This window comes from Vidua macroura, chromosome 7, assembly GCF_024509145.1.
Source record: "Vidua macroura isolate BioBank_ID:100142 chromosome 7, ASM2450914v1, whole genome shotgun sequence".
NCBI lineage: Eukaryota > Metazoa > Chordata > Aves > Passeriformes > Viduidae > Vidua > Vidua macroura.
The window spans coordinates 651,104-670,721 of record NC_071577.1 but is presented as its reverse complement, the minus strand read 5'-3'; the positions used below and the strand labels follow the sequence as shown (position 1 = coordinate 670,721).

The 19,618-nt window shown below is 48.8% G+C and overlaps 1 protein-coding gene across 4 annotated transcripts in view; it reads left to right on the top strand.

Annotated features, from left to right (window-relative positions):
- Positions 1-745: 745 nt before the first annotated feature.
- The window catches only part of LOC128809834 (NADH dehydrogenase [ubiquinone] 1 alpha subcomplex subunit 10, mitochondrial-like), a 36,197-nt gene continuing 17,324 nt past the window's right edge, over positions 746-19,618 (top strand). The window contains exons 1-8 of one of the 4 annotated variants that reach the window (XM_053982194.1): positions 933-1,244; positions 1,654-1,822; positions 2,230-2,445; positions 2,529-2,615; positions 3,564-3,685; positions 5,155-5,234; positions 8,648-8,702; positions 18,889-19,038. In XM_053982194.1, the coding sequence (XP_053838169.1) occupies positions 1,161-1,244; positions 1,654-1,822; positions 2,230-2,445; positions 2,529-2,615; positions 3,564-3,685; positions 5,155-5,234; positions 8,648-8,702; positions 18,889-19,038 (963 nt within the window). In that variant the 5' untranslated portion in view covers positions 933-1,160. Of the gene's footprint in view, positions 869-932; positions 1,245-1,514; positions 1,533-1,653; positions 1,823-2,229; positions 2,446-2,528; positions 2,616-3,563; positions 3,686-5,154; positions 5,235-8,647; positions 8,703-18,888; positions 19,039-19,618 lie in introns of those variants that run through there. The other 3 variants (XM_053982196.1, XM_053982198.1, XM_053982197.1) reach the window with 3 other exon arrangements.

Below are 19,618 nucleotides of genomic sequence, written 5' to 3'. Positions count from 1 at the left end.
CTGGCTGTTCATTGTCCCGCTTGGTCCTGGCCCCACCTGTTCCCTAACCGGGCTGTTCCCTATTCCCACTTGTTCCCTAACCGGGCTGTTCCCTATTCCCACCTGTTCCCTATTCCCAGCTGTTCCCTAACCCAGCTGTTCCCTATTCCCACCTGTTCCCTAACCCGGCTGTCCGTTATCGCGCCCGCTCCCAATCCAGGCTGTTCCCTGTCCCACCGGGCTGTCGCCGGTCCCGCCTGTTCCCTAGCCCACTGTTCTCTAACTCGGTTGGGCCCGGTCCCGCCTACTGCCTGTTCCTGTTCCGACTGCCATTCCCCAGCCAGACTGTTCCCTGTCCCGCCTAGTCCCCATTCCTAACCTGGCTGTTCCCTGTTCCACCTGCTCACTGATTCGGCTGCTCCTAGTCCCGCCTGACCCCTGTTCTTAACCAGGCTGTTCCCTGTCCCCCCTAGTCCCTAACCCGGGCCGTTCCCTATCCCGGCCGTTCCCGGTGCCGCCTGTCGCTGTCCCCGCTGTCCCCTGTCCCCCCTAGTCCCTAACCCGGGCCGTTCCCTATCCCGGCCTTTCCCGGTGCCGCCTGTCGCTGTCCCCATTGTCCCCTGTCCCCGTTCCCGCCAGAGCCCACACGGACCGTGGGTGTGGCCTCTGGCGAGGGGCGTGTCCAGGGGCGTGGCCTCGTAGCGCCTTCCTCCCCCGAGGCGCAGCGCCTCTCCCGCCTGACGTCATCACCGCGCGCCGCCGCTCTCCGCCCGGCGCCGCCATGTCCTTGTGGGTGTCCCGGCTCGGCCGGGCCGCGGCCGCCCGGGGTCGGCGGGGGAGCTTCGGGCCGGGCAGCGCCGCGCTGGGCTCCGTCCTGCCGGGGGGGGGGGTGAGTGGAGGTGGCTGGGCAGAGCTGTGTCCAGAGCTTCGTCCTGCTGGGGGGATGGTGAGCAGAGACAGCTGGGGGCCGGAGATGCCTCTCCCCGGGGCCGGGCTGTTCCTTGGGAAGGGACATTGCCGGCAGGGAGCTGGGAGAGGCGGCGAAATGCGAGGCAGACTGGAGCAAGTGCAGGAGAGTGCAGTGACATTCGGTTGCGGCTGTGGGCAGTAGTGCTGCGAGGAAAGGAGTGTTCGATAGAAATGACCGCCCCTGTGTGAGGGAGGGCACTGCAGTGCTCAGAATGAGGTTTGTACGATGTTTATCGGGGCCTGGGGGAGGCTCTGAGCGGGGTCAGAAAGGCCCTGCCTTCAGCCCCATAGCCCAGGTGGGTCCCTCTTGCCACCTCTCAGAAATGGTGCATTGAAAGCTGTGTTGAAATGAAGCTGTAACTCTCCTGCGAGTGGGTTTAGTGTTATTATGTGCCCAGAACCACAGAAAGTACGAGCAAAAGTCAAATGTGTGGTCTCTCTTGGGAACTCTGGGTGTGTTGTGTGTCTGGCCTTCAGACTGAAAATTGTTCCATGTTTTTTCTGTCTTCTCAGCCTTTAATTTGATGAACAACTTCCCTGCCTAACCACTGCTGCAGTTGCTAAGGTGAAATGACGGTGCTAAGGTTACTGAGTGAAAATTTGTATTAGATGCATAAGAGTGTGTCCTGTGTGTGTGTCTGAAGAAACAGTGTTTGAGCTGAAAAGTCCCTCCAAAGCTGCTGATTTCCATGTGTTTTTCTCCAGGCAAGAATCCACGCCAGCCCTGAGCAGAGCCTGCAGTATGAGTGGCTGGCCTATATGTTGGGAGAAAGGACCAGCAAGAAGTTCACAGAGCACAGCAAAGTCTTTACAGTAGAGGGGAATCTGTCTTCTGGGAAGGGCCAGCTGGCCCAGCAAATAGCAGACAAACTGGGTATGTCTCACTCTGTCTGTTTCCCTGAGAGCTGACAGAGTTTAGTCGTGGTTCTTGTGCAGAGGAAGTTCATCAGAGCAGCAGTTCCTGACTGGGAAATGCTGGAGGGAGTGGGGAGGCTCTGTGGGTGATGTTGGTGAGGTTTGGGATGGGGATTTGTTGTGAGTGAAGCTGCAGTTCTAATGGAGTCTGTGTGCTCCCAGGGAGCTTGGCTTTTCCACGTGGATGTGCTTGGAACAGCTCAGCTCTCCCTGGGCCGTGGCAGAGCTCGGAGTTGGGGTTCGTTGCCCTCTGCTGTGATGGGCAGGGGAGCTGTTGAAGGAGCAGCTGTGTGCTCAGTAGCTGAAGAGGTGTTTGCTGCACATGAGCACAGCTTATTTCTGCTGTGGGTTTCTTCTCTTTCTCAGGGATGAAGTACTTCCCCGAGGCAGACATCCACTACCAGGACAGGATCTCGGGGGAGGGCAAGCTGCTGCCTGAGAAGTTCAATGGCTTCTGTAGCCTGGAGAAGTTCTACATGGACCCCGAGTCTCCCGACGGGCACTCGTACCGCCTGCAGTCCTGGATCTTCGGGAGCCGAGTCCTGCAGTACGCCGACGCCTTGGAGCACCTGCTCAGCACAGGTTGGGGAATCATGGAATGGTTTGGGCTGGAAGGGACCTTGCAGCTCCTTTTGTTCCAACCTGGAGCCTGCTCTCCCTTGCAGGTCAAGGCGTGGTGCTGGAGCGCTCTCCCTACAGTGACTTCGTGTTCCTGGATGCCATGTTAAAGCAGGGATATGTCCACAAGAGATGTGAGTTCCTGCCAGCAAAAGGAAGCTGTTTGGCCATAATCTCTCAGGAGTCTGGTAGTTAACTTTAAAAAAGAAACAAAACATTCCTGCTTGGAAGGAGGGATTCCTTTAAAGGTTCAGTGTTCATGTGTTGTATGTTGCTGGGTGGAGCTAGTCTGGTTTCAGTGGCAGCGAGGAGACAAAAGATAAAGGGCAGGAATTGAAATGCAAAGCGTTTCATTTGTAAGGAAAAACCCTTTTTCGCTGTGAAGAGAGTCAAACCCTGGAGCAAATCACCTGGGATCTCCCCCCTGGAGATACTTGGAACGCTGTGGGTGGAGTTCTCAGCAGAGTGCTTGAACCGGGTGATTTGGGGATGTTCCTGCCAACCTGAGTGATTTGGTTTGGGGTTATGGGTGCTGAGCTCCTGAGCTGTTGCTACATGTTCTTAGCAAATCTGTTCTTTTGGCTGCTCCTGAGGTGGACATAACTGTTTTCTTGACTGCCTCCTGGTTTTGCTGTTGGATTTAAGAGGTGTATATATTTGTTTTTTGCCACCTGCTGTAAGTTACTGGATGGCTTTGAGAGGTGATAATGATGACCTGTGTCTGCATTGCTGAGGCAGCAAAGCCCAGCAATCCACAGTTTAATACAAAATCCCAGTTTGGATTGTACTGGAATCCTTAGGGAACAAAAATCTTGATTACAGCTACTACTGCTTATTGTCTCTAAATGGTGGAGGAAAAGCTGAGATTCCTGTAAACCTGAGCCAGGAATAAGGTCCCTCTTTGCTACAACTGGGTTTAGATTCTTAGATCTCAGTGCATGGAAGTTTTCTGGAGAAAGTTTTTCTGTAAACTTCCTGAATTCTGTTAGAGGAAAGGCATACCCTAAACTTGCTCTGTGAGCCCAGAAGAAGAGACTCCAAATACAGAGGTGGGGAATGTGATTTATTTGTGTTTTATACAGGCCTTGATCACTACAAAGAGGTCAAGGAGATCAGCATTTCTGAGTTGCTGCCACCTCACTTGGTCATTTATGTAGATGTGCCTGTCCCAGAAGTGCAGAAGCGGATTCAAGAGAAAGGCAAGGTAATTTGATCTCTAATTATTGCCTAGTTCTCTCTTATCTTTATTATTACTTGTCTCTCACAATTGCTGCCTGCTAATGTCTATTGTAATCACACCTTATGTGGAGTCCTGTGGGGTTTGCTGCTGAATGCTGCTTCTGAGGAGCTGCTTGTCCTCTGAGGTGTGAGATCTGTGTCGTGGTGGTGACTCTGTGGGTATTCTTGTATGCTTGCTTTAAAAAGGCAAAAAAAAAAAAAGCAAAAATCAACTTTTTGTGTGACTGCATCAATATGCTGTCATTTGTGGAATGAGAAATTGTTTTAAGAGCAGGTGAATTTTCATACCTGTCTGTGTAGCTGCCACTTCAGGAGCTGTGGGCAGGTGATGTGCTGCTTGCAATGCACTTAGAGATGATATATTTCTTATTCCTGAGTGCCAGGAGGCCAGCTGGGGTCCCTGGCTCCTGCTTCCCAGTTGACTGCTGCCTCAGCCCTGTGCTGGGGTTCATGTGTGAGTCACCTGGGATCAGCAGGTTCACTTAACTCCCTGAATTCCAGCAAATCACTGCTGGATGACTGCATTACTGAGCTAGCCTTGGCTCAGGAAAGCTGTAGGGTGCTTTTGGGGAATGACTAATGTAAGTAAGGTTTGTAATTTGGGGTTCATTTCCCCTCTTTCTTTGATACTTAGATGTGTACTTGTAACTGTTTGCAGATGTGTTACGAGGATTCAAGGATGCTTGTCTTGCCTTGTTGAAAGGCTATAGGAAATGCAGTTTAACTCTGGGAGACCTGATTAAAAGGTTTTGATTTATTAGAAAAAGGTTCTCAGTTAAGAAGTTCTTTATGTCTTGGGGGAACCTGCGAGTTCTTGGCCCTTCTGAGCATGAAAATCAGTGGCATTTTTGAAACCTTTGGACAGAAATTGCTGATGTAGCTTGTGACTTTTTGGGTGCTGAGCTCTGTAGGATTTATTTGGGGAACACATGGTAGATGAGAGAAATTCCTGGTGTTTTGTAAATGTGGCATTGAAAGTACACTGTGTGGAAAGCAAACTGGTTAACAGCAGGGATGATATCCATGAAATTTCTCAGGAGTTTGGAGTGGGTGTTTGCCCATGCACTTGTCTGAAACTGTGGAAATAGGTGCAAATTTGGCCTCCTTATAGAAAAGGTGGACTCAGACAGTCTTCTCCTGTTTTCTGGCTGGCTATTACAGCTCCCTGGAACGTGTAGTTAGCAAGGATCAATCGGTCCTTGGATAGCTGGGGGCTGCTCTAGATATTTTACGGCATGTAAGGAATTCCAAACACTCCAAATAAAACTCTTAATTCTTTGAAACTTTCACTCGTGTGCATGTGGTTCACTTGGATGTTTGACTGTTTATCCCAGAGTGAGCCCTTGGCAGGTGGTGGAGCAGACCTTGGAGTCTGTGCTGGTGGGAAAAGAAAGTAAGTTAATTCCACAGCTTTTTCTGTTTATTTGTTTGTAGCCATATGAGAAAAAGGTGTCTCCTTCCTATCTCCAGAGCATTGAGGATGCTTACAAGAAGACCTTCCTACCAGAGATCAGGTTAGCAAAGCAAAATGTTTTACCTCTTAGATCTTTGAGCAAAGACGTGTGCAAACCTTAAAATCTCTGCCAATATCAACAAATCACGTGAAAAAATCCTCCTTGTGCTGCAGGGTACAGTATTGTGCCCTCGTGAAGGGGTGCTGCACTCACAGCATAAGAACTGTGTGAGTGTAGTTACTTCTGCCATCCCAGAAGCCCGATGCCAGTGTTGCAAGATGAAAAGGGGCTCAGGAATGGTGTGCCGAATGCCACAGCTATGGCTGTGTGTGTTTGCATGACCTGAGGAGAGAGTGATGCAATACAAGCTTTTCTCAGGCCTTTTTGGAAGGCTTTAGGGCTTTTCTCTTCTCAAGAAGTGCTTTCAGTTGTCCCAGAATCCCAGAATGGCTTGGGTTGGAGGGACCTTAAAGCTCATCCAGTACCACCCCCTGCCATGGGCAGGGACACCTTCCACTATCCCAGGTTGCTCCAAGCCCTCTAGGACCTGGCCTCGGACACTTGCAGGGATCCAGGGGCAGCCACAGCTGCTCTGGGCACCCTGTGCCAGGGCCTCAATGGTTCCTCCCTGGTTCCTTCCCAATATCCCCTCTAACCCTGCCCTCTGGCAGTTGGAAGCCATTCCCTGTGTTGTCTCTCGCTGGGCTCCCCTGGCTTCCTCTCTGGGAAGCAAAAACGTGTACCCTGTGTGGTAGATAGGGACAGGCGAACGGAAAATCTCGGGATGTGACGGAAAGTAAGACCCTTCCCCCCTCATCCTGCTATAGGTAATCAATCACCCCTGAAGCATGCAGCCCCTCCTAACTCCAGTAGTTTTCCACTCCTTACTAACCCTAGCCGGACCCACCGTCCCCCTTTGACATAGTAAGACCCCCTTGACTATTTAACCTCACGAGACGAGATAATAAACACCATTTGACCATCCACCACATTGGTGTCTGTGCATGTCTGTAGCCCGAGTGACCCGGGCGAGGCCGGGTCGCCGTGCTGTGTCTTGAAACCAGGTCGCCTGCCTTCTCCGCAGAAGGCAACAACCCTGTAAACCTCGGATGAAACAGAGCTTGCCAGCTCTCCCAGCTCTTATAAAAGAGCTCTAGGAAAATTAAAATTGTCCTAAAAATCTAAAAGCAGAATTACGGTCCCTCATAATTCTGGAAGGGAAACTCTCAAAGGGTATCAGATGAATTAACTGTGTAAGTTCTGGTGCGTGCAGGAGGCTGATAGAAATCAGAGTAGATTCCCAGGTGTTTTGTAGCCTGCCTGTGTCCCCCTGGGGCTTGCTGCATCTCCCAAGGTGGATCAGTGTGGTGGCTCTGCCAGCTCCTGAAGCAGGTAACTCGATATTGAGCTTGTCACTCGTGCAGGCAGGGGTTGTTGGTGTCACGTGTGGTCAGCAGCCTCCCCGTGTGTCCCCACAGCCAGCACGTGGCTCTTGGAAGGGAATGGGAAGCCTTGGGAATGTCATCCCCCTGAGGGCAAACTGCTGCAGTCACTGGTGGGGAGAAAGCTGCTGCTTGTTCTCTGGAGCAGATCAAGCCCCAGGTGCATCTTGTGGTGCTCAGTGAGGCTAAATCCTAAATCCTGTTGTGATTTCACCTCCTTGCCCTCTGTGCGTACATGGTCAGTGCCCCTGTTGGGCAAACCCCCTCTGCTCGGCATCCTGGCAGCAGATGGGCTCCCAGCAGCCTGTCACACTGATCTGTGTCTCTGTCCCCTGGCTGTGGGGGAGCTGGGAGTGTGTGAATCCAGCTCTGTGCACCTCAGGGTGGCTCTGATCTGGGGTAAATGCAGAAGCCACAGCTGCCTGAGCTGTTTGTTTGCTGGCAGTGGTGCAGAGGGCTGTGTTCATGCTACCTGTTACCTCTTAGTCTGCCTAGTTTGATTCCCTGGCTCCTGGTAATGCCCAAAATCTGGTCCAAACAGGCTAACAAGAGTTGCTATAGACTGCTGAGCAAACTCCTGCATGCTTTCCATATTGGCATTTGTTTGCTTGTTCCTTGAAAAGCAGTTTGTTACTGGGCAAAACTCCTGTTATCTTGTGCTGTTTCACTGGAGCAGCCTGATGCTGCCTGAAGTGGTTTATAGTGGATTTTTGCTTTAAAATTGATGCTTTCTTTCTAGTTGACTTGTTACGAATGTCTTTAATGTTTTTATTGGTAGTGAGATTTGTGAGCTGAGTGCTGTGGCAGGTACTGCCTGGTGATTTGGGTTCTGTTTGATTTTTCTCTTTTCCTGGAGCAGAGCCTTAAGATTGGTAATGTTCTCTTTCATATCCAGCACTGCTTTCACTGAGCAGCTGTTTTTTCTTAAGGAAAGCTCTGATAATCTGCAGAGTCACTGAGCAGCTGCTTTCTCTTAATGAAGCCCTGATAATCTGCAGAGTCAAATCAAGAGATGGGATGAAGTGATTTGATCGGTGTCCTTAATGCAGTTGCTGGTGTCAGGCTCTGTTGAAGGCTGACCTCTCCCATGGGCTGATATTGAGGAGAATCTCTCATTCCAGGTGCCTGCCCCATGCCTGCAAGTGTCCAAGGCCAGGTCCTACAGCACCTGGAGCAACCTGGAATAGTGGAAGGTGTCCCTGCCCATGGCAGGAGATGGAACAGGGTGAGCTTTAAGGTCCTGTCGCACCCAAACCATTCTGGGATTCTACGAATTTTTCTCCATGCTCCTAAACTTTGCTGTGTGATGTTTGGTATAACGTCCACATTGGGCATCTATTCCAGGACCTTCCAGCTTCTCCAGTTGGAAACAGCTATTGCTGAATGTGGCTGAACACGTGTGGTGTGAAAGGTTAGTGTAGGAACTCCTGTTGTGGCTCTGCTCTGCAAGTGCCTTTTCTCTGAAGGCTGCTGGCTGATGAAAAAAAGCAATCTTCTAACCAGGAAACATTACCTTTTAAAAATGTTTTTGCACTTACAGATCATGCTGCCTACACTTGTATTCATTCAGCTAGCTCAGGCTGAACAAATAGTGATAAATGCATGCATTCTTCTCTTGAAATGACTCACAGCTAGTCATGCACTTGGAAAAAAGGAAAATCTACCACAGTTTTGGGTTAGACTGAAAATTTCACTTATTTTCAAGTAGATTGGGCAGTTGTAATAGGGGCAAGTATCCACACAAAGTAAATGAAAATAAAATCACATGTGTGGTTTTAAAAAAATTTTTCCAACTGAAGTTACGTAGATATCCAGGCCATTTGCCCTTTAAAGCAACTTTCCACCAGCAAAGAAGCAGCTCACAGGGGCAACAGGAATTCTATTGCAATAGCTAGGAGCAGTCTAAAAAATGGCAATGATTCTGGTTTGGTGTTTATGCCTTTTAACTTCATTTCTGTTCCTTTTGGAGCAGCAGGGGAGGGTGGGTACAGCAGTTTTATCAGGGGAATTCAATTTCTGTATTCTTTGCAGTGAGAGCAGTGAAGTTCTGCAGTACACAGCAACTGCAGCTGAGGATGTGGAGAAGGTAAGTTTTGCTTTTCTGGGAGTAAGTTTAATCGATTTCCCTTAGTTCAGTGAACTTTCCCCATCAAGGAGGGTTATTAGCAGGGTAAGAGAAGCCTTTTGCTTCACCATTGTTAACTGTCCTGTCTAGCTGCTGTTCCCTGAGGGAAAGAGCACCAAGGTTTTTGAGACTGAACAGGTTTTGGGCCCATTTTGGTTCTAGGGATAGATGTCTGTTAATAACAGTAATATGATGTTAACTGGATAATAATAATAATCCTACGTGGAAGCTTGGCAAGGAATCATCCCCACTTGGGAGGAAGGAGAGGAGAATTACCCATGGGCTGTCTCCAAGGGCTTTTTGGGTCTTCATCCTGATGAGATGAAATTTTTACCCTACTTATACACAGCCCAAACCCCCTCTCCTCCTATGTTATGTGCAGTGTGATCTTGGCAGAGAGTTGAGTAATAGATACATAGGTGTGGTAGCCTGTACCTCATTAAGCTTATTAGCATACTCAGAGTGTGTACTTTAATATTTAGCTGCCCCTAATCAGACTAAAATTACATTTTTGCCTGAGGTCCTTCAATGTTCTGGTTATATGACTGTGAAGCAGAAAAGATTGATAAGGACTTCCCTGGTCCTAAAATTAAGACTCCATTTGCCCCCATAGGTGCACTGCTGTTTGTCTCTAGGCCTTTGGGTTGCCTTTATAAGAACAGGGTTGTGTGCCATGAAATGAACAGGGCTAATGCCTTTATTAATGTTCAGCTCTTTATTAAAAAGATCAGCTGGGCAGGGGGCTCGACGCAGAGCTCGCCCCCGCAGTCGTAGCTTTCCCAGGCAGCCAGAAGGAAGGCGGCCGTGCAGAGTTGGTCACTGGAGTCCCGAGCAGCAGCTGTCCTTTCTCCTTTCCTTGTGGCACACCGGTGGCCCGAGGATGAGGAGGCGTGGTGTGCAGAGTCTGTTGCTGAAGTCCAGAACAACAGCTGTCCCCGCTCCTTCCTTGGTGGCAGCACCAGGGCTCTCTGTCTCTATCTCCCTGCTTCTCAGAGCCTAATACAGTCTGTTCTTTCTTAGGTGATGGCGACGGTTAAAAGCCAGTCAGGGGATGTGTTTCCCTCTTCCTCAGCTAGGGCATTTGTCTAGACTCCTCTATTGTGTTCAGTTTTTGATTTATATTCATTTTTATCTCCTAAAAATACTCCCATGATCCTAAGGGGTTTTTATTTGCATGTTAGTCCCAGAATGGCAGCGTGGAGGGGTGGGAGGCCAGGTAGTTTAGAGAAAACAAACAGAGCAATTAGCTAATTAGCATTTCAATATTGGTACTTAGCTAGAGTTAGTAGTTTTCTTTTAGTGTTGCCATGGGAACTAGGAAAGCCCTGCCCGTGTCTCTGGGGAACACCTGGAAACTGTTCATAACAAATCCCTCCTCTACTTCTTTGATCGGGCTTAAGCCCGCATCAACTTACAGTCTTTGGCTTTTGAGGGCTAACTTCTTTTGGCATTTGTATGCTTTTACTCAGGCCTGAGGGTAATTCTAGTGTTCTTTAGAAACCAAGTTTTTTTTTTTTAGGTAACTCCTTTGGCTAAAGGACACTTAGTCTTATTAAACAATTACCAAGTACTTAAACCTTTTCTATGGTACTTTAACTCAGAAACAGTTATTAACACCTTACTGTATATCAGCCTCTAGCAAGTCTTCTTTAAAGTTAATTTTAAGTCCTCTGGTTTCTTCATTACTGTCCATGCACAAGAGGAGGCGGGTGACACTGTTGGGTCTGGTCTGGCGTCTGGGGGTGGCACTGGTCCTTTAACTCTGGTGACGTGGGTCCAGCCTTTTTCTTGGGTCCGTACCGCAGTGTGTGTGGTGAGTAGTACCTGGAAAGGTCCTTCGAATTTGGGGGTTAATGGAGTGGTAGTGTACCAGGACTTCATCAACACCCAATTCCCAGGACTGATGTGGGCATTGGCGTCCAGAGGGGAAGTTTGGGAGAGATACCCCTTCTTTCGGAGGCCTTCTAGGGATTTTCCTATGACCTCTAAATATTTCTGAGTTGCTGCCTCCCCTTCCAGATAATCTGCTGTACTGAAAGGGGTGATTTAAAAAAAAAAAAGGGAGTCCAAACATTATTTCATAGGGAGAGACCCCTGTGTCAGACCAAGGTCTGGTTCTGATGCGCAAGAGAGCGAGAGGTAAACACCTGAGCCAATTCATCTTTGTTTCTTCAATTAATTTAGTTAACACATTTTTAAGAGTTCTATTCATCCTTTCCACCCTTCTAGAGCTTTGAGGATGCCATGGGGTGTGCAACCTCCACCTTATCCCCAGGGCTTTTGTTACTTGATGTAAAGTTTGAGCGACAAAATGTGGACCTTGGTCCAAGTCAATGTTATTGACTAGCCCATATCGTGGTATGATGTTTTCTAAGATTATTCTTGCAACTTCCTGCAGTTTCCTTTTTGGTTGGGAAAGCCTCCACCCAGTGAGTGAGGTGATCTACGATCACTAGTATATGTTTGTACTTTAATTTTCCCTTGCAGGATCAATTTTTGGGCTTCTTTTATCAGGATAGCTGCTGCTGCTGTGATTACTTTCCCACTTAAATACATTCTTAGGGCTTCTTTGAGCAACTCATTGATGTTCTTTGCTTACCAGTCCTCTATCTTTTCTGGTTTTTGTCTAATATCGGGTCAGGATTTGGTGGCAAACTAGACCTTTAAGAGGACTTGACCCTCTGGGCTATCTGGGTCTATATTTGAATATAACTGGAATTTTCGTTTTAGTTGGTTAAGCCAAATTGCCGGGGTCTCATCCTTCTCCTGAGTACCATCAAAGGCCAATTTCGTGTTGCTTCCCCTAGGGATACTCTTTGATCCCTCTTATCATGAGGGACCTATAGTCTCTCATGTTTTGCCTACCTTCTTGTTGGCTGGGACTCCAGTTGGGGTCCACCAAGGGGATCCCCTGGTTCCCTGGGGGCCCCAATCCACCCTCTCTTTCCCATATCTTCACCCCTGCTGCTCAGATCATCTGGACCTTTCTCAGAAAGAACAGAATGCTTAGAATAGCTCAGGTCTCCCCAGGTACAAATACTCAGCCCTAGAAACTGGTCCAACTGGCTAGATATTCCAACGGGGTTTTCCACTAAATTTCTTAGCTCTTTCCCAAATCCCCAGACTTCAGAAGCTGCCAAAGGTGCATCCACAAACCTAACTCCCCCAGCTGCTCTACCCATAGGAACCCCTCTAAGGGGAAAGAGCCCCTCCACCCTTGGTGCTTTGGATCGGGTGCTACAATACGGCCCTTTTTCTAAGGCACCAAGCAGGGAAATAGTAGTGGAGAGAGACACTGGAGGCCAGGGGGCATGCCAGGTGATGAACCAACCCTGGGCAAAGGTGGCCTCAGCTCCTAAGTGGGAGGAGGCAAGGAAACTCCAGCTGGAGAAGGGGAAGAGGGAGTTGGGGAGATGGTTGAGGAAACTAAGGGAAGGGACGATGAAACAGAGGTGGGAAAACGGGGGAAAGGAATCAGGGACTTAATAGGAGGGGCTGAAGGACCAACTGGGGAAACTGTTGGGGAAGTAACAGGAGCAGAAGGGGACAGGCAATCGAGGGGGTCCCATTCCTTTATTTTTCTAGTCTCCCCCTCTCTATTCCCTTTGTCTTCCTCTCTATTTCTTTGTAACTTGCATATTCTCACAGTCTCATTATTTATCGAATTCTCCAGCCAGCAAGCTGCATGAGATAGTTGTTCTATATCAAGGCCCTCTCTTCTGATTACACATCCACTGATCTTGGGTTCCATACCACGGCCACTCTCCCTGTAATTCTAACTTCGGCCATACTTCCTATACTGTAATGTATCATCTTACTCTTGTCTGGATCCTTCATGATCTCCCGAGAATCCCATTAGTCTAACAGTTGCCCCAAGGGGCTGTTAGGGGGAATTCTCTTTGCTTTGGAAGGATTTGCTCTTTTACTATAACCTCTTCCCATTTTCAGGCCTCAAAAACAAAAAAAATATATACCTTAAATGGTGCTTCTATCTAAAATGGAATATACTGACAGGCAGCTAAAGCGCATCTGACCCCTCCCAACTTCGTATTTTGAATCACTTGACTAAACTTAATCTCTTTTAACTAAATTCCCCTCTTGGCACTTTACATTGTCTCTTGGCCAGGACAATCACTAGTCATACTCGCATCTATTATCTTCTGTTCTTTTTCTCTTTGGCCTAAGTTTTGAACTCCTTGATGGACTTTCTAGCCTTGTACCCCTGCTAAGTTCTGCCCAAACTCTTACTTGGCCTTTTGCCTAACCTTCTTACTAGGCTTGGGAAGCTTGGTCTCCCTGCCGAGGTAAGGTCGAACGTCCTGCCGAGCCTTACACTCGAACTCCGGCCAAGCCCCCTTGCCTGACTCTCCTACTAGGCTTGGGAAGCTTGGTCTCCCTGCCGAGGTAAGGTCGAACGTCCTGCCGAGCCTTACACTCGAACTCCGGCCAAGCCCCCTTGCCTGACTCTCCTACTAGGCTTGGGAAGCTTGGTCTCCCTGCCGAGGTAAGGTCGAATGTCCTGCCGAGCCTTACACTCGAACTCCGGCCAAGCCCCCTTGCCTGACCCTACTAGGCTTGGGAAGCTTGGTCTCCCTGCCGAGGTAAGGTCGAACGTCCTGCCGAGCCTTACACTCGAACTCTGGCCAAGCCCCCTTGCCTGACCCTACTAGGCTTGGGAAGCTTGGTCTCCCTGCCGAGGTAAGGTCGAACGTCCTGCCGAGCCTTACACTCGAACTCCGGCCAAGCCCCCTTGCCTGACTCTCCTACTAGGCTTGGGAAGCTTGGTCTCCCTGCCGAGGTAAGGTCAAACGTCCTGCCGAGCCTTACACTCGAACTCCAGCCAAGCCCCCTTGCCTGACCCTACTAGGCTTGGGAAGCTTGGTCTCCCTGCCGAGGTAAGGTTGAACGTCCTGCCGAGCCTTACAGTCGAACTCCGGCCAAGCCCCCTTGCCTGACCCTACTAGGCTTGGGAAGCTTGGTCTCCCTGCCGAGGTAAGGTCGAACGTCCTGCCGAGCCTTACACTCGAACTCCGGCCAAGCCCCCTTGCCTGACCCTACTAGGCTTGGGAAGCTTGGTCTCCCTGCCGAGGTAAGGTCGAACGTCCTGCCGAGCCTTACACTCGAACTCCAGCCAAGCCCCCTTGCCTGACTCTCCTACTAGGCTTGGGAAGCTTGGTCTCCCTGCCGAGGTAAGGTCGAACGTCCTGCCGAGCCTTACACTCGAACTCCGGCCAAGCCCCCTTGCCTGACTCTCCTACTAGGCTTGGGAAGCTTGGTCTCCCTGCCGAGGTAAGGTCAAACGTCCTGCCGAGCCTTACACTCGAACTCCAGCCAAGCCCCCTTGCCTGACCCTACTAGGCTTGGGAAGCTTGGTCTCCCTGCCGAGGTAAGGTCGAATGTCCTGCCGAGCCTTACACTCGAACTCCGGCCAAGCCCCCTTGCTTGACCCTACTAGGCTTGGGAAGCTTGGTCTCCCTGCCGAGGTAAGGTCGAACGTCCTGCTGAGCCTTACACTCGAACTCCGGCCAAGCCCCCTTGCCTGACTCTCCTACTAGGCTTGGGAAGCTTGGTCTCCCTGCCGAGGTAAGGTCGAACGTCCTGCCGAGCCTTACACTCGAACTCCGGCCAAGCCCCCTTGCCTGACTCTCCTACTAGGCTTGGGAAGCTTGGTCTCCCTGCCGAGGTAAGGTCGAACGTCCTGCCGAGCCTTACAGTCGAACTCCGGCCAAGCCCCCTTGCCTGACTCTCCTACTAGGCTTGGGAAGCTTGGTCTCCCTGCCGAGGTAAGGTCGAACGTCCTGCCGAGCCTTACACTGGAACTCCGGCCAAGCCCCCTTGCCTGACTCTCCTACTAGGCTTGGGAAGCTTGGTCTCCCTGCCGAGGTAAGGTCAAACGTCCTGCCGAGCCTTACACTGGAACTCCGGCCAAGCCCCCTTGCCTGACCCTACTAGGCTTGGGAAGCTTGGTCTCCCTGCCGAGGTAAGGTCGAACGTCCTGCCGAGCCTTACACTCGAACTCCGGCCAAGCCCCCTTGCCTGACCTTACTAGGCTTGGGAAGCTTGGTCTCCCTCCCAAGGTAAGGTCGAACGTCCTGCCGAGCCTTACACTCGAACTCCGGCCAAGCCCCCTTGCCTGACCCTACTAGGCTTGGGAAGCTTGGTCTCCCTGCCGAGGTAAGGTCGAACGTCCTGCCGAGCCTTACACTCGAACTCCAGCCAAGCCCCCTTGCCTGACCCTACTAGGCTTAGCTTGCTTGCCTTCCTGCCTTTCTGCTTACTCGGGTTAATGCCTGCTCTGACAGGGACATCCTGCCCTGCTTTCCAGGGACATTCCCCTATCTGCTCTGACGGGGACCTCCATCCATGCCTGCCATGGACATCCTACCTGCCCTGTTATCCTGTCCTGCCTACTGGGGACATGCCCTCTGCCTGGCGGGACTTGCTGCTCCTGCTTGCTAGGACATCCCGCCCTACATGCCCTGTTATCCTCTCCTGCCTGGCGGGGACATGTCCTCTGCCTGGTGGGGACATGATGCTCCTGCCTGCTTGGACATCCCACCTGCCCTGTTGTCCTGTCCTGCCTGGCAGGGACATGCCTTTTGCCTGTCGGGGACATGCTTTCTGTCTGCCAGGTACATGCCCTCTACCTGCCAGGTACATGTCACTCCTGCCTGCTAGGACACCCTGCCCTACCTGCCAGGGACATCCCACCTGCTGTCCTATCCCATCCTGCCGGCGCCGGGGACATGTCCTCTAGGACCTCCACATCCCACCTGCCCTGCTGGGGATATTCCCCTTGCCCTGATTGCCAGGGACTTACTTTGCCCAAAGGACACCTCCACACGCTCAGAGGAGGGCCTGCTTTACTTCTAAGGAGACGCCTCAGTCGCTCCTCTATTCCACTCGCTTCCCCCCGTTCCCGGCCGGCCCCTTCGCAGGAGTCCGGAAACGCGGTACTAGCAGGTCCCTCTCACTTCGGGGGTCCAAGCTGCCGGCCCCCGTCTCACTCACTCACTCATTCGCTCGTCTCCCGGTTTTTCTTACCCATCCGATGCTCCTCTGCGTTGCTCGTCTCACGCGGATCCTAGGGTCCGAAGGTAGCCAGCAACTCCCGAGGGTCCCTCGAAGCAGATGGTCGAGCTGTCCAGCTGTCCGGGGCTCCTCTTCGGGCGTGGCTATCCCGGACGAGCCCCCAAATTGAAATGAACAGGGCTAATGCCTTTATTAATGTTCAGCTCTTTATTAAAAAGATCAGCTGGGCAGGGGGCTCGACGCAGAGCTCGCCCCCGCAGTCGTAGCTTTCCCAGGCAGCCAGAAGGAAGGCGGCGTGCAGAGTTGGTCACTGGAGTCCCGAGCAGCAGCTGTCCTTTCTCCTTTCCTTGTGGCACACCGGTGGCCCGAGGATGAGGAGGCGTGGTGTGCAGAGTCTGTTGCTGAAGTCCAGAACAACAGCTGTCCCCGCTCCTTCCTTGGTGGCAGCACCAGGGCTCTCTGTCTCTATCTCCCTGCTTCTCAGAGCCTAATACAGTCTGTTCTTTCTTAGGTGATGGCGACGGTTAAAAGCCAGTCAGGGGATGTGTTTCCCTCTTCCTCAGCTAGGGCATTTGTCTAGACTCCTCTATTGTGTTCAGTTTTTGATTTATATTCATTTTTATCTCCTAAAAATACTCCCATGATCCTAAGGGGTTTTTATTTGCATGTTAGTCCCAGAATGGCAGCGTGGAGGGGTGGGAGGCCAGGTAGTTTAGAGAAAACAAACAGAGCAATTAGCTAATTAGCATTTCAATATTGGTACTTAGCTAGAGTTAGTAGTTTTCTTTTAGTGTTGCCATGGGAACTAGGAAAGCCCTGCCCGTGTCTCTGGGGAAGACCTGGAAACTGTTCATAACATGCCACATTCTGTGTCCTCTGCTGTTGTGGATGGATTTTTGGGTGCTCCTGCACTTGATAATAAAGGTTATCATTAATAACCAGTAGACCTGTGGGATGGTGTGGGTTTATACCCCTAAAAAATGGCTGGTGGCTTCAGTGTGACAGCAGATAATAAATACAAAAATACACAAAAAATCAGGCTGAAATGAACAAAAAAGCTGAGGTTGTGATGTGAATATAGAGAATAATATTAATATATTATTAATATATTTTATTAATTAATATATTAATATGTTAATAGATATAATATTAAGATTAACAATATTAATATTAGGATTAATAATATTAATATATTAACATAATAATATTAATATCATTAATATTAATATGATTGATATATTAATATACCAATATATTAATGGTATTATTAATATTTATTATTTTAATATTTAATATAATAATGTATATTTTATTAATATGTAAAATAAATAATTATATTTAATTAATATATAAATAGATATTAATATATTCATATATTCATTTTTCAATATATTAATATTTATTAATATATTTGAATAAATATTAATACATTTAAATTATATTAAATTGTATAATTAATATATTTTTCTGGATAACAATATAGAAGCAAGGATAGGAGTTGAAAGCTGTGGTGTTTCAAGATGGGTACTTGGTGAATTAAAGAAAAGTTGGGATGGGGGTTAAATGCCTGTTTTTTTTCCTCCTTTCCTTCTCTCTGGACACATCTCCAAGTGGTCAGAATAAAGCAGGTTGTTTGCTCCCTAGATTTTTTTGTAGTAAACCCCATTATTAGAGATTTGATTTTAATCCTTTAAATCAGGGTTTAAAGTCAGTCTAAAGCTCTTATTGTTCAAGGAGTGACTCTCCTGAGCTCAGCAATCTTGTCATTGCTCTAAATAGGGTCATCAGATGCACCAGTGCAGTCCTTAATTTGCTTGGACAAATCTGGACTAGGGGAAGAATTATTATTTGGAAGTTAAAGTATAATGCCACAGAATGATTAAGGTTGGAAAAGACCCTGTAAGATTATCCAGCCCATGATGTTGTCATTGTCAGTGTTGGGTGTTGGTGATAGATACTGATACTTGAAAGAATTTGGTTGTTTTTTCCCCCTTTTCTGTTCAGATTCAGTTTCCCTCTGGGATGACACAGAAGAAATTTGGAAATAAGGATTGGCAGGAGAGCTTTGGCTTGTAAGGTGTGTATTTACACAGGTGTATCCTCTTGACAGACAGCAGTGTTCATTAGCCCACTCCAATCTGTTTGCTTAGGGATTTGGGAGCTGAATTTTTATGGCCTTACAGTTTAATAACTTTTGGGTTGTTCAGAGCACACATACACAGCTTAGAAACGATTTTTAAAGTGTCCTAAAAAGGTCAGTTGGGGTTTCCTGTTGTAATTCACTTTGCTTCTAGTGGCTGAAGGAGTAATGAGTGCTGAAATGAGCTTCATTAGGATGTTTCACACTTGTTTAGCTTGAGGGTAAAACTGGGAATACAAAGCTGGCTCTATGTTTAATTTCTTTTAAAGCCTTGGATATTTGCTCTTAATTCCTGGGGGGTGCCAGGGCTTTCCTTATAAGTTGTTCTTCTGTCCTGGTTGCAAAACTGATGCCATTGTTAAGGAGCTGCTTCTCATGTGATGATAGCAGTGAACAAAACTAATTTGAATGCAGATTCCTTTCCCCCTATAGCACATTTTGAGCCCATTGTAGCAACTCTGTGATTAGTGCTGTTACCAGGTTCAGAGAGTTTCCAAAGCTTTGCTGTGGAGTGGAGAAGGAATTGCTTGTGTTCAGCTTGTCAGTTAAATAAGTCAAAGAAATAATGGCTGTTTGAACTAACTTACACCTCTCTTCCTCTTATCTTGGAGTTATGTTGCAGCAGTTTGTGCCTCAAAAGTGTTTATTCAGTCATGTCCAAATCATTATTTCTTACCAATTCTGGTAGGAGTGGATCTTTATAGTTAAGGCTACTTTGTAATAGCACTTGGTTATAATTTTTTAAGTGGTAATATCTGGGATTTAGTGTTTGCAGGGAATAATTACAGTGTATTTAAAGAACACAAGGATTTTTCTTTTCTCATCCTGTCACTTCATCGCTGACATGGGCTCACCTGTCAATGGGGTGACAGTGTGCCATCAGGAATTTGGTCATGACCTCAGCTTTATCCTTTCCCTATGGAAAAGGTCTCTGGAAAGGGATGTTTGGAGCTGTAACAATCTGCTCCTTCCCAGGTTGCTCCTAGGTGCTGTCTCCATCTCATCAGGCACCTGAAGTGCATTTTCCTGACACCAGGGCAGGTTTCCCTCAGCTCCAGGCAGCCAGGTGTGATAAGCAATTACCTCCTGGAGCAGCAAAGATCTGTTTTCTGGTGGATCCAGGCTGTAAGTGAAGCTCAAACCAGGGATTGATAAGTTTGGGGATGGTGAAGGAATGGATTGCTGAGGTGGCATTGCTTATTTGAAGGGTTCTGAGCTGTGAGTTACCTTTCTTTTCATGCATGGGTGGGTTGTGGTGGATGGTGAAATCCTGAGCCCTTGGACTCATCGCTGCAGCTCCTGTAGGCCTGAGTTTTCCAGCCTGAAATGTGCCTTTGTTTCTGTGCTGTGAAGCACACAGCACTGAGGCAGATGCCACACCTGCTCCCCTGCCTGTCTCTGAGGATGTGTTACTGAGCCTCTCTGGGAATAAAACCGACCAAACTTTATTTTTGTAACACAAAGGAGTTAAATTTAGACTTATCTCCATTTCCTCCTCCTTCTCCCTCAGGGGTGAGGTTGTATCTTCTTGGCTTTTCAGCCCCAGTGGCAGGTTACAGAAGAATGTCTTGGATCTGGTAAGAATTTGGCAACAAGGCACCTCTCAGCCAGTTTATTCCCTGCCATCCAAAGCTGAAAGCACAGGATGTTAGGAGATCCCCCACGTGTGTGCCCAGTACTCCTGGCAGGGCCACAGCCTCCAGAA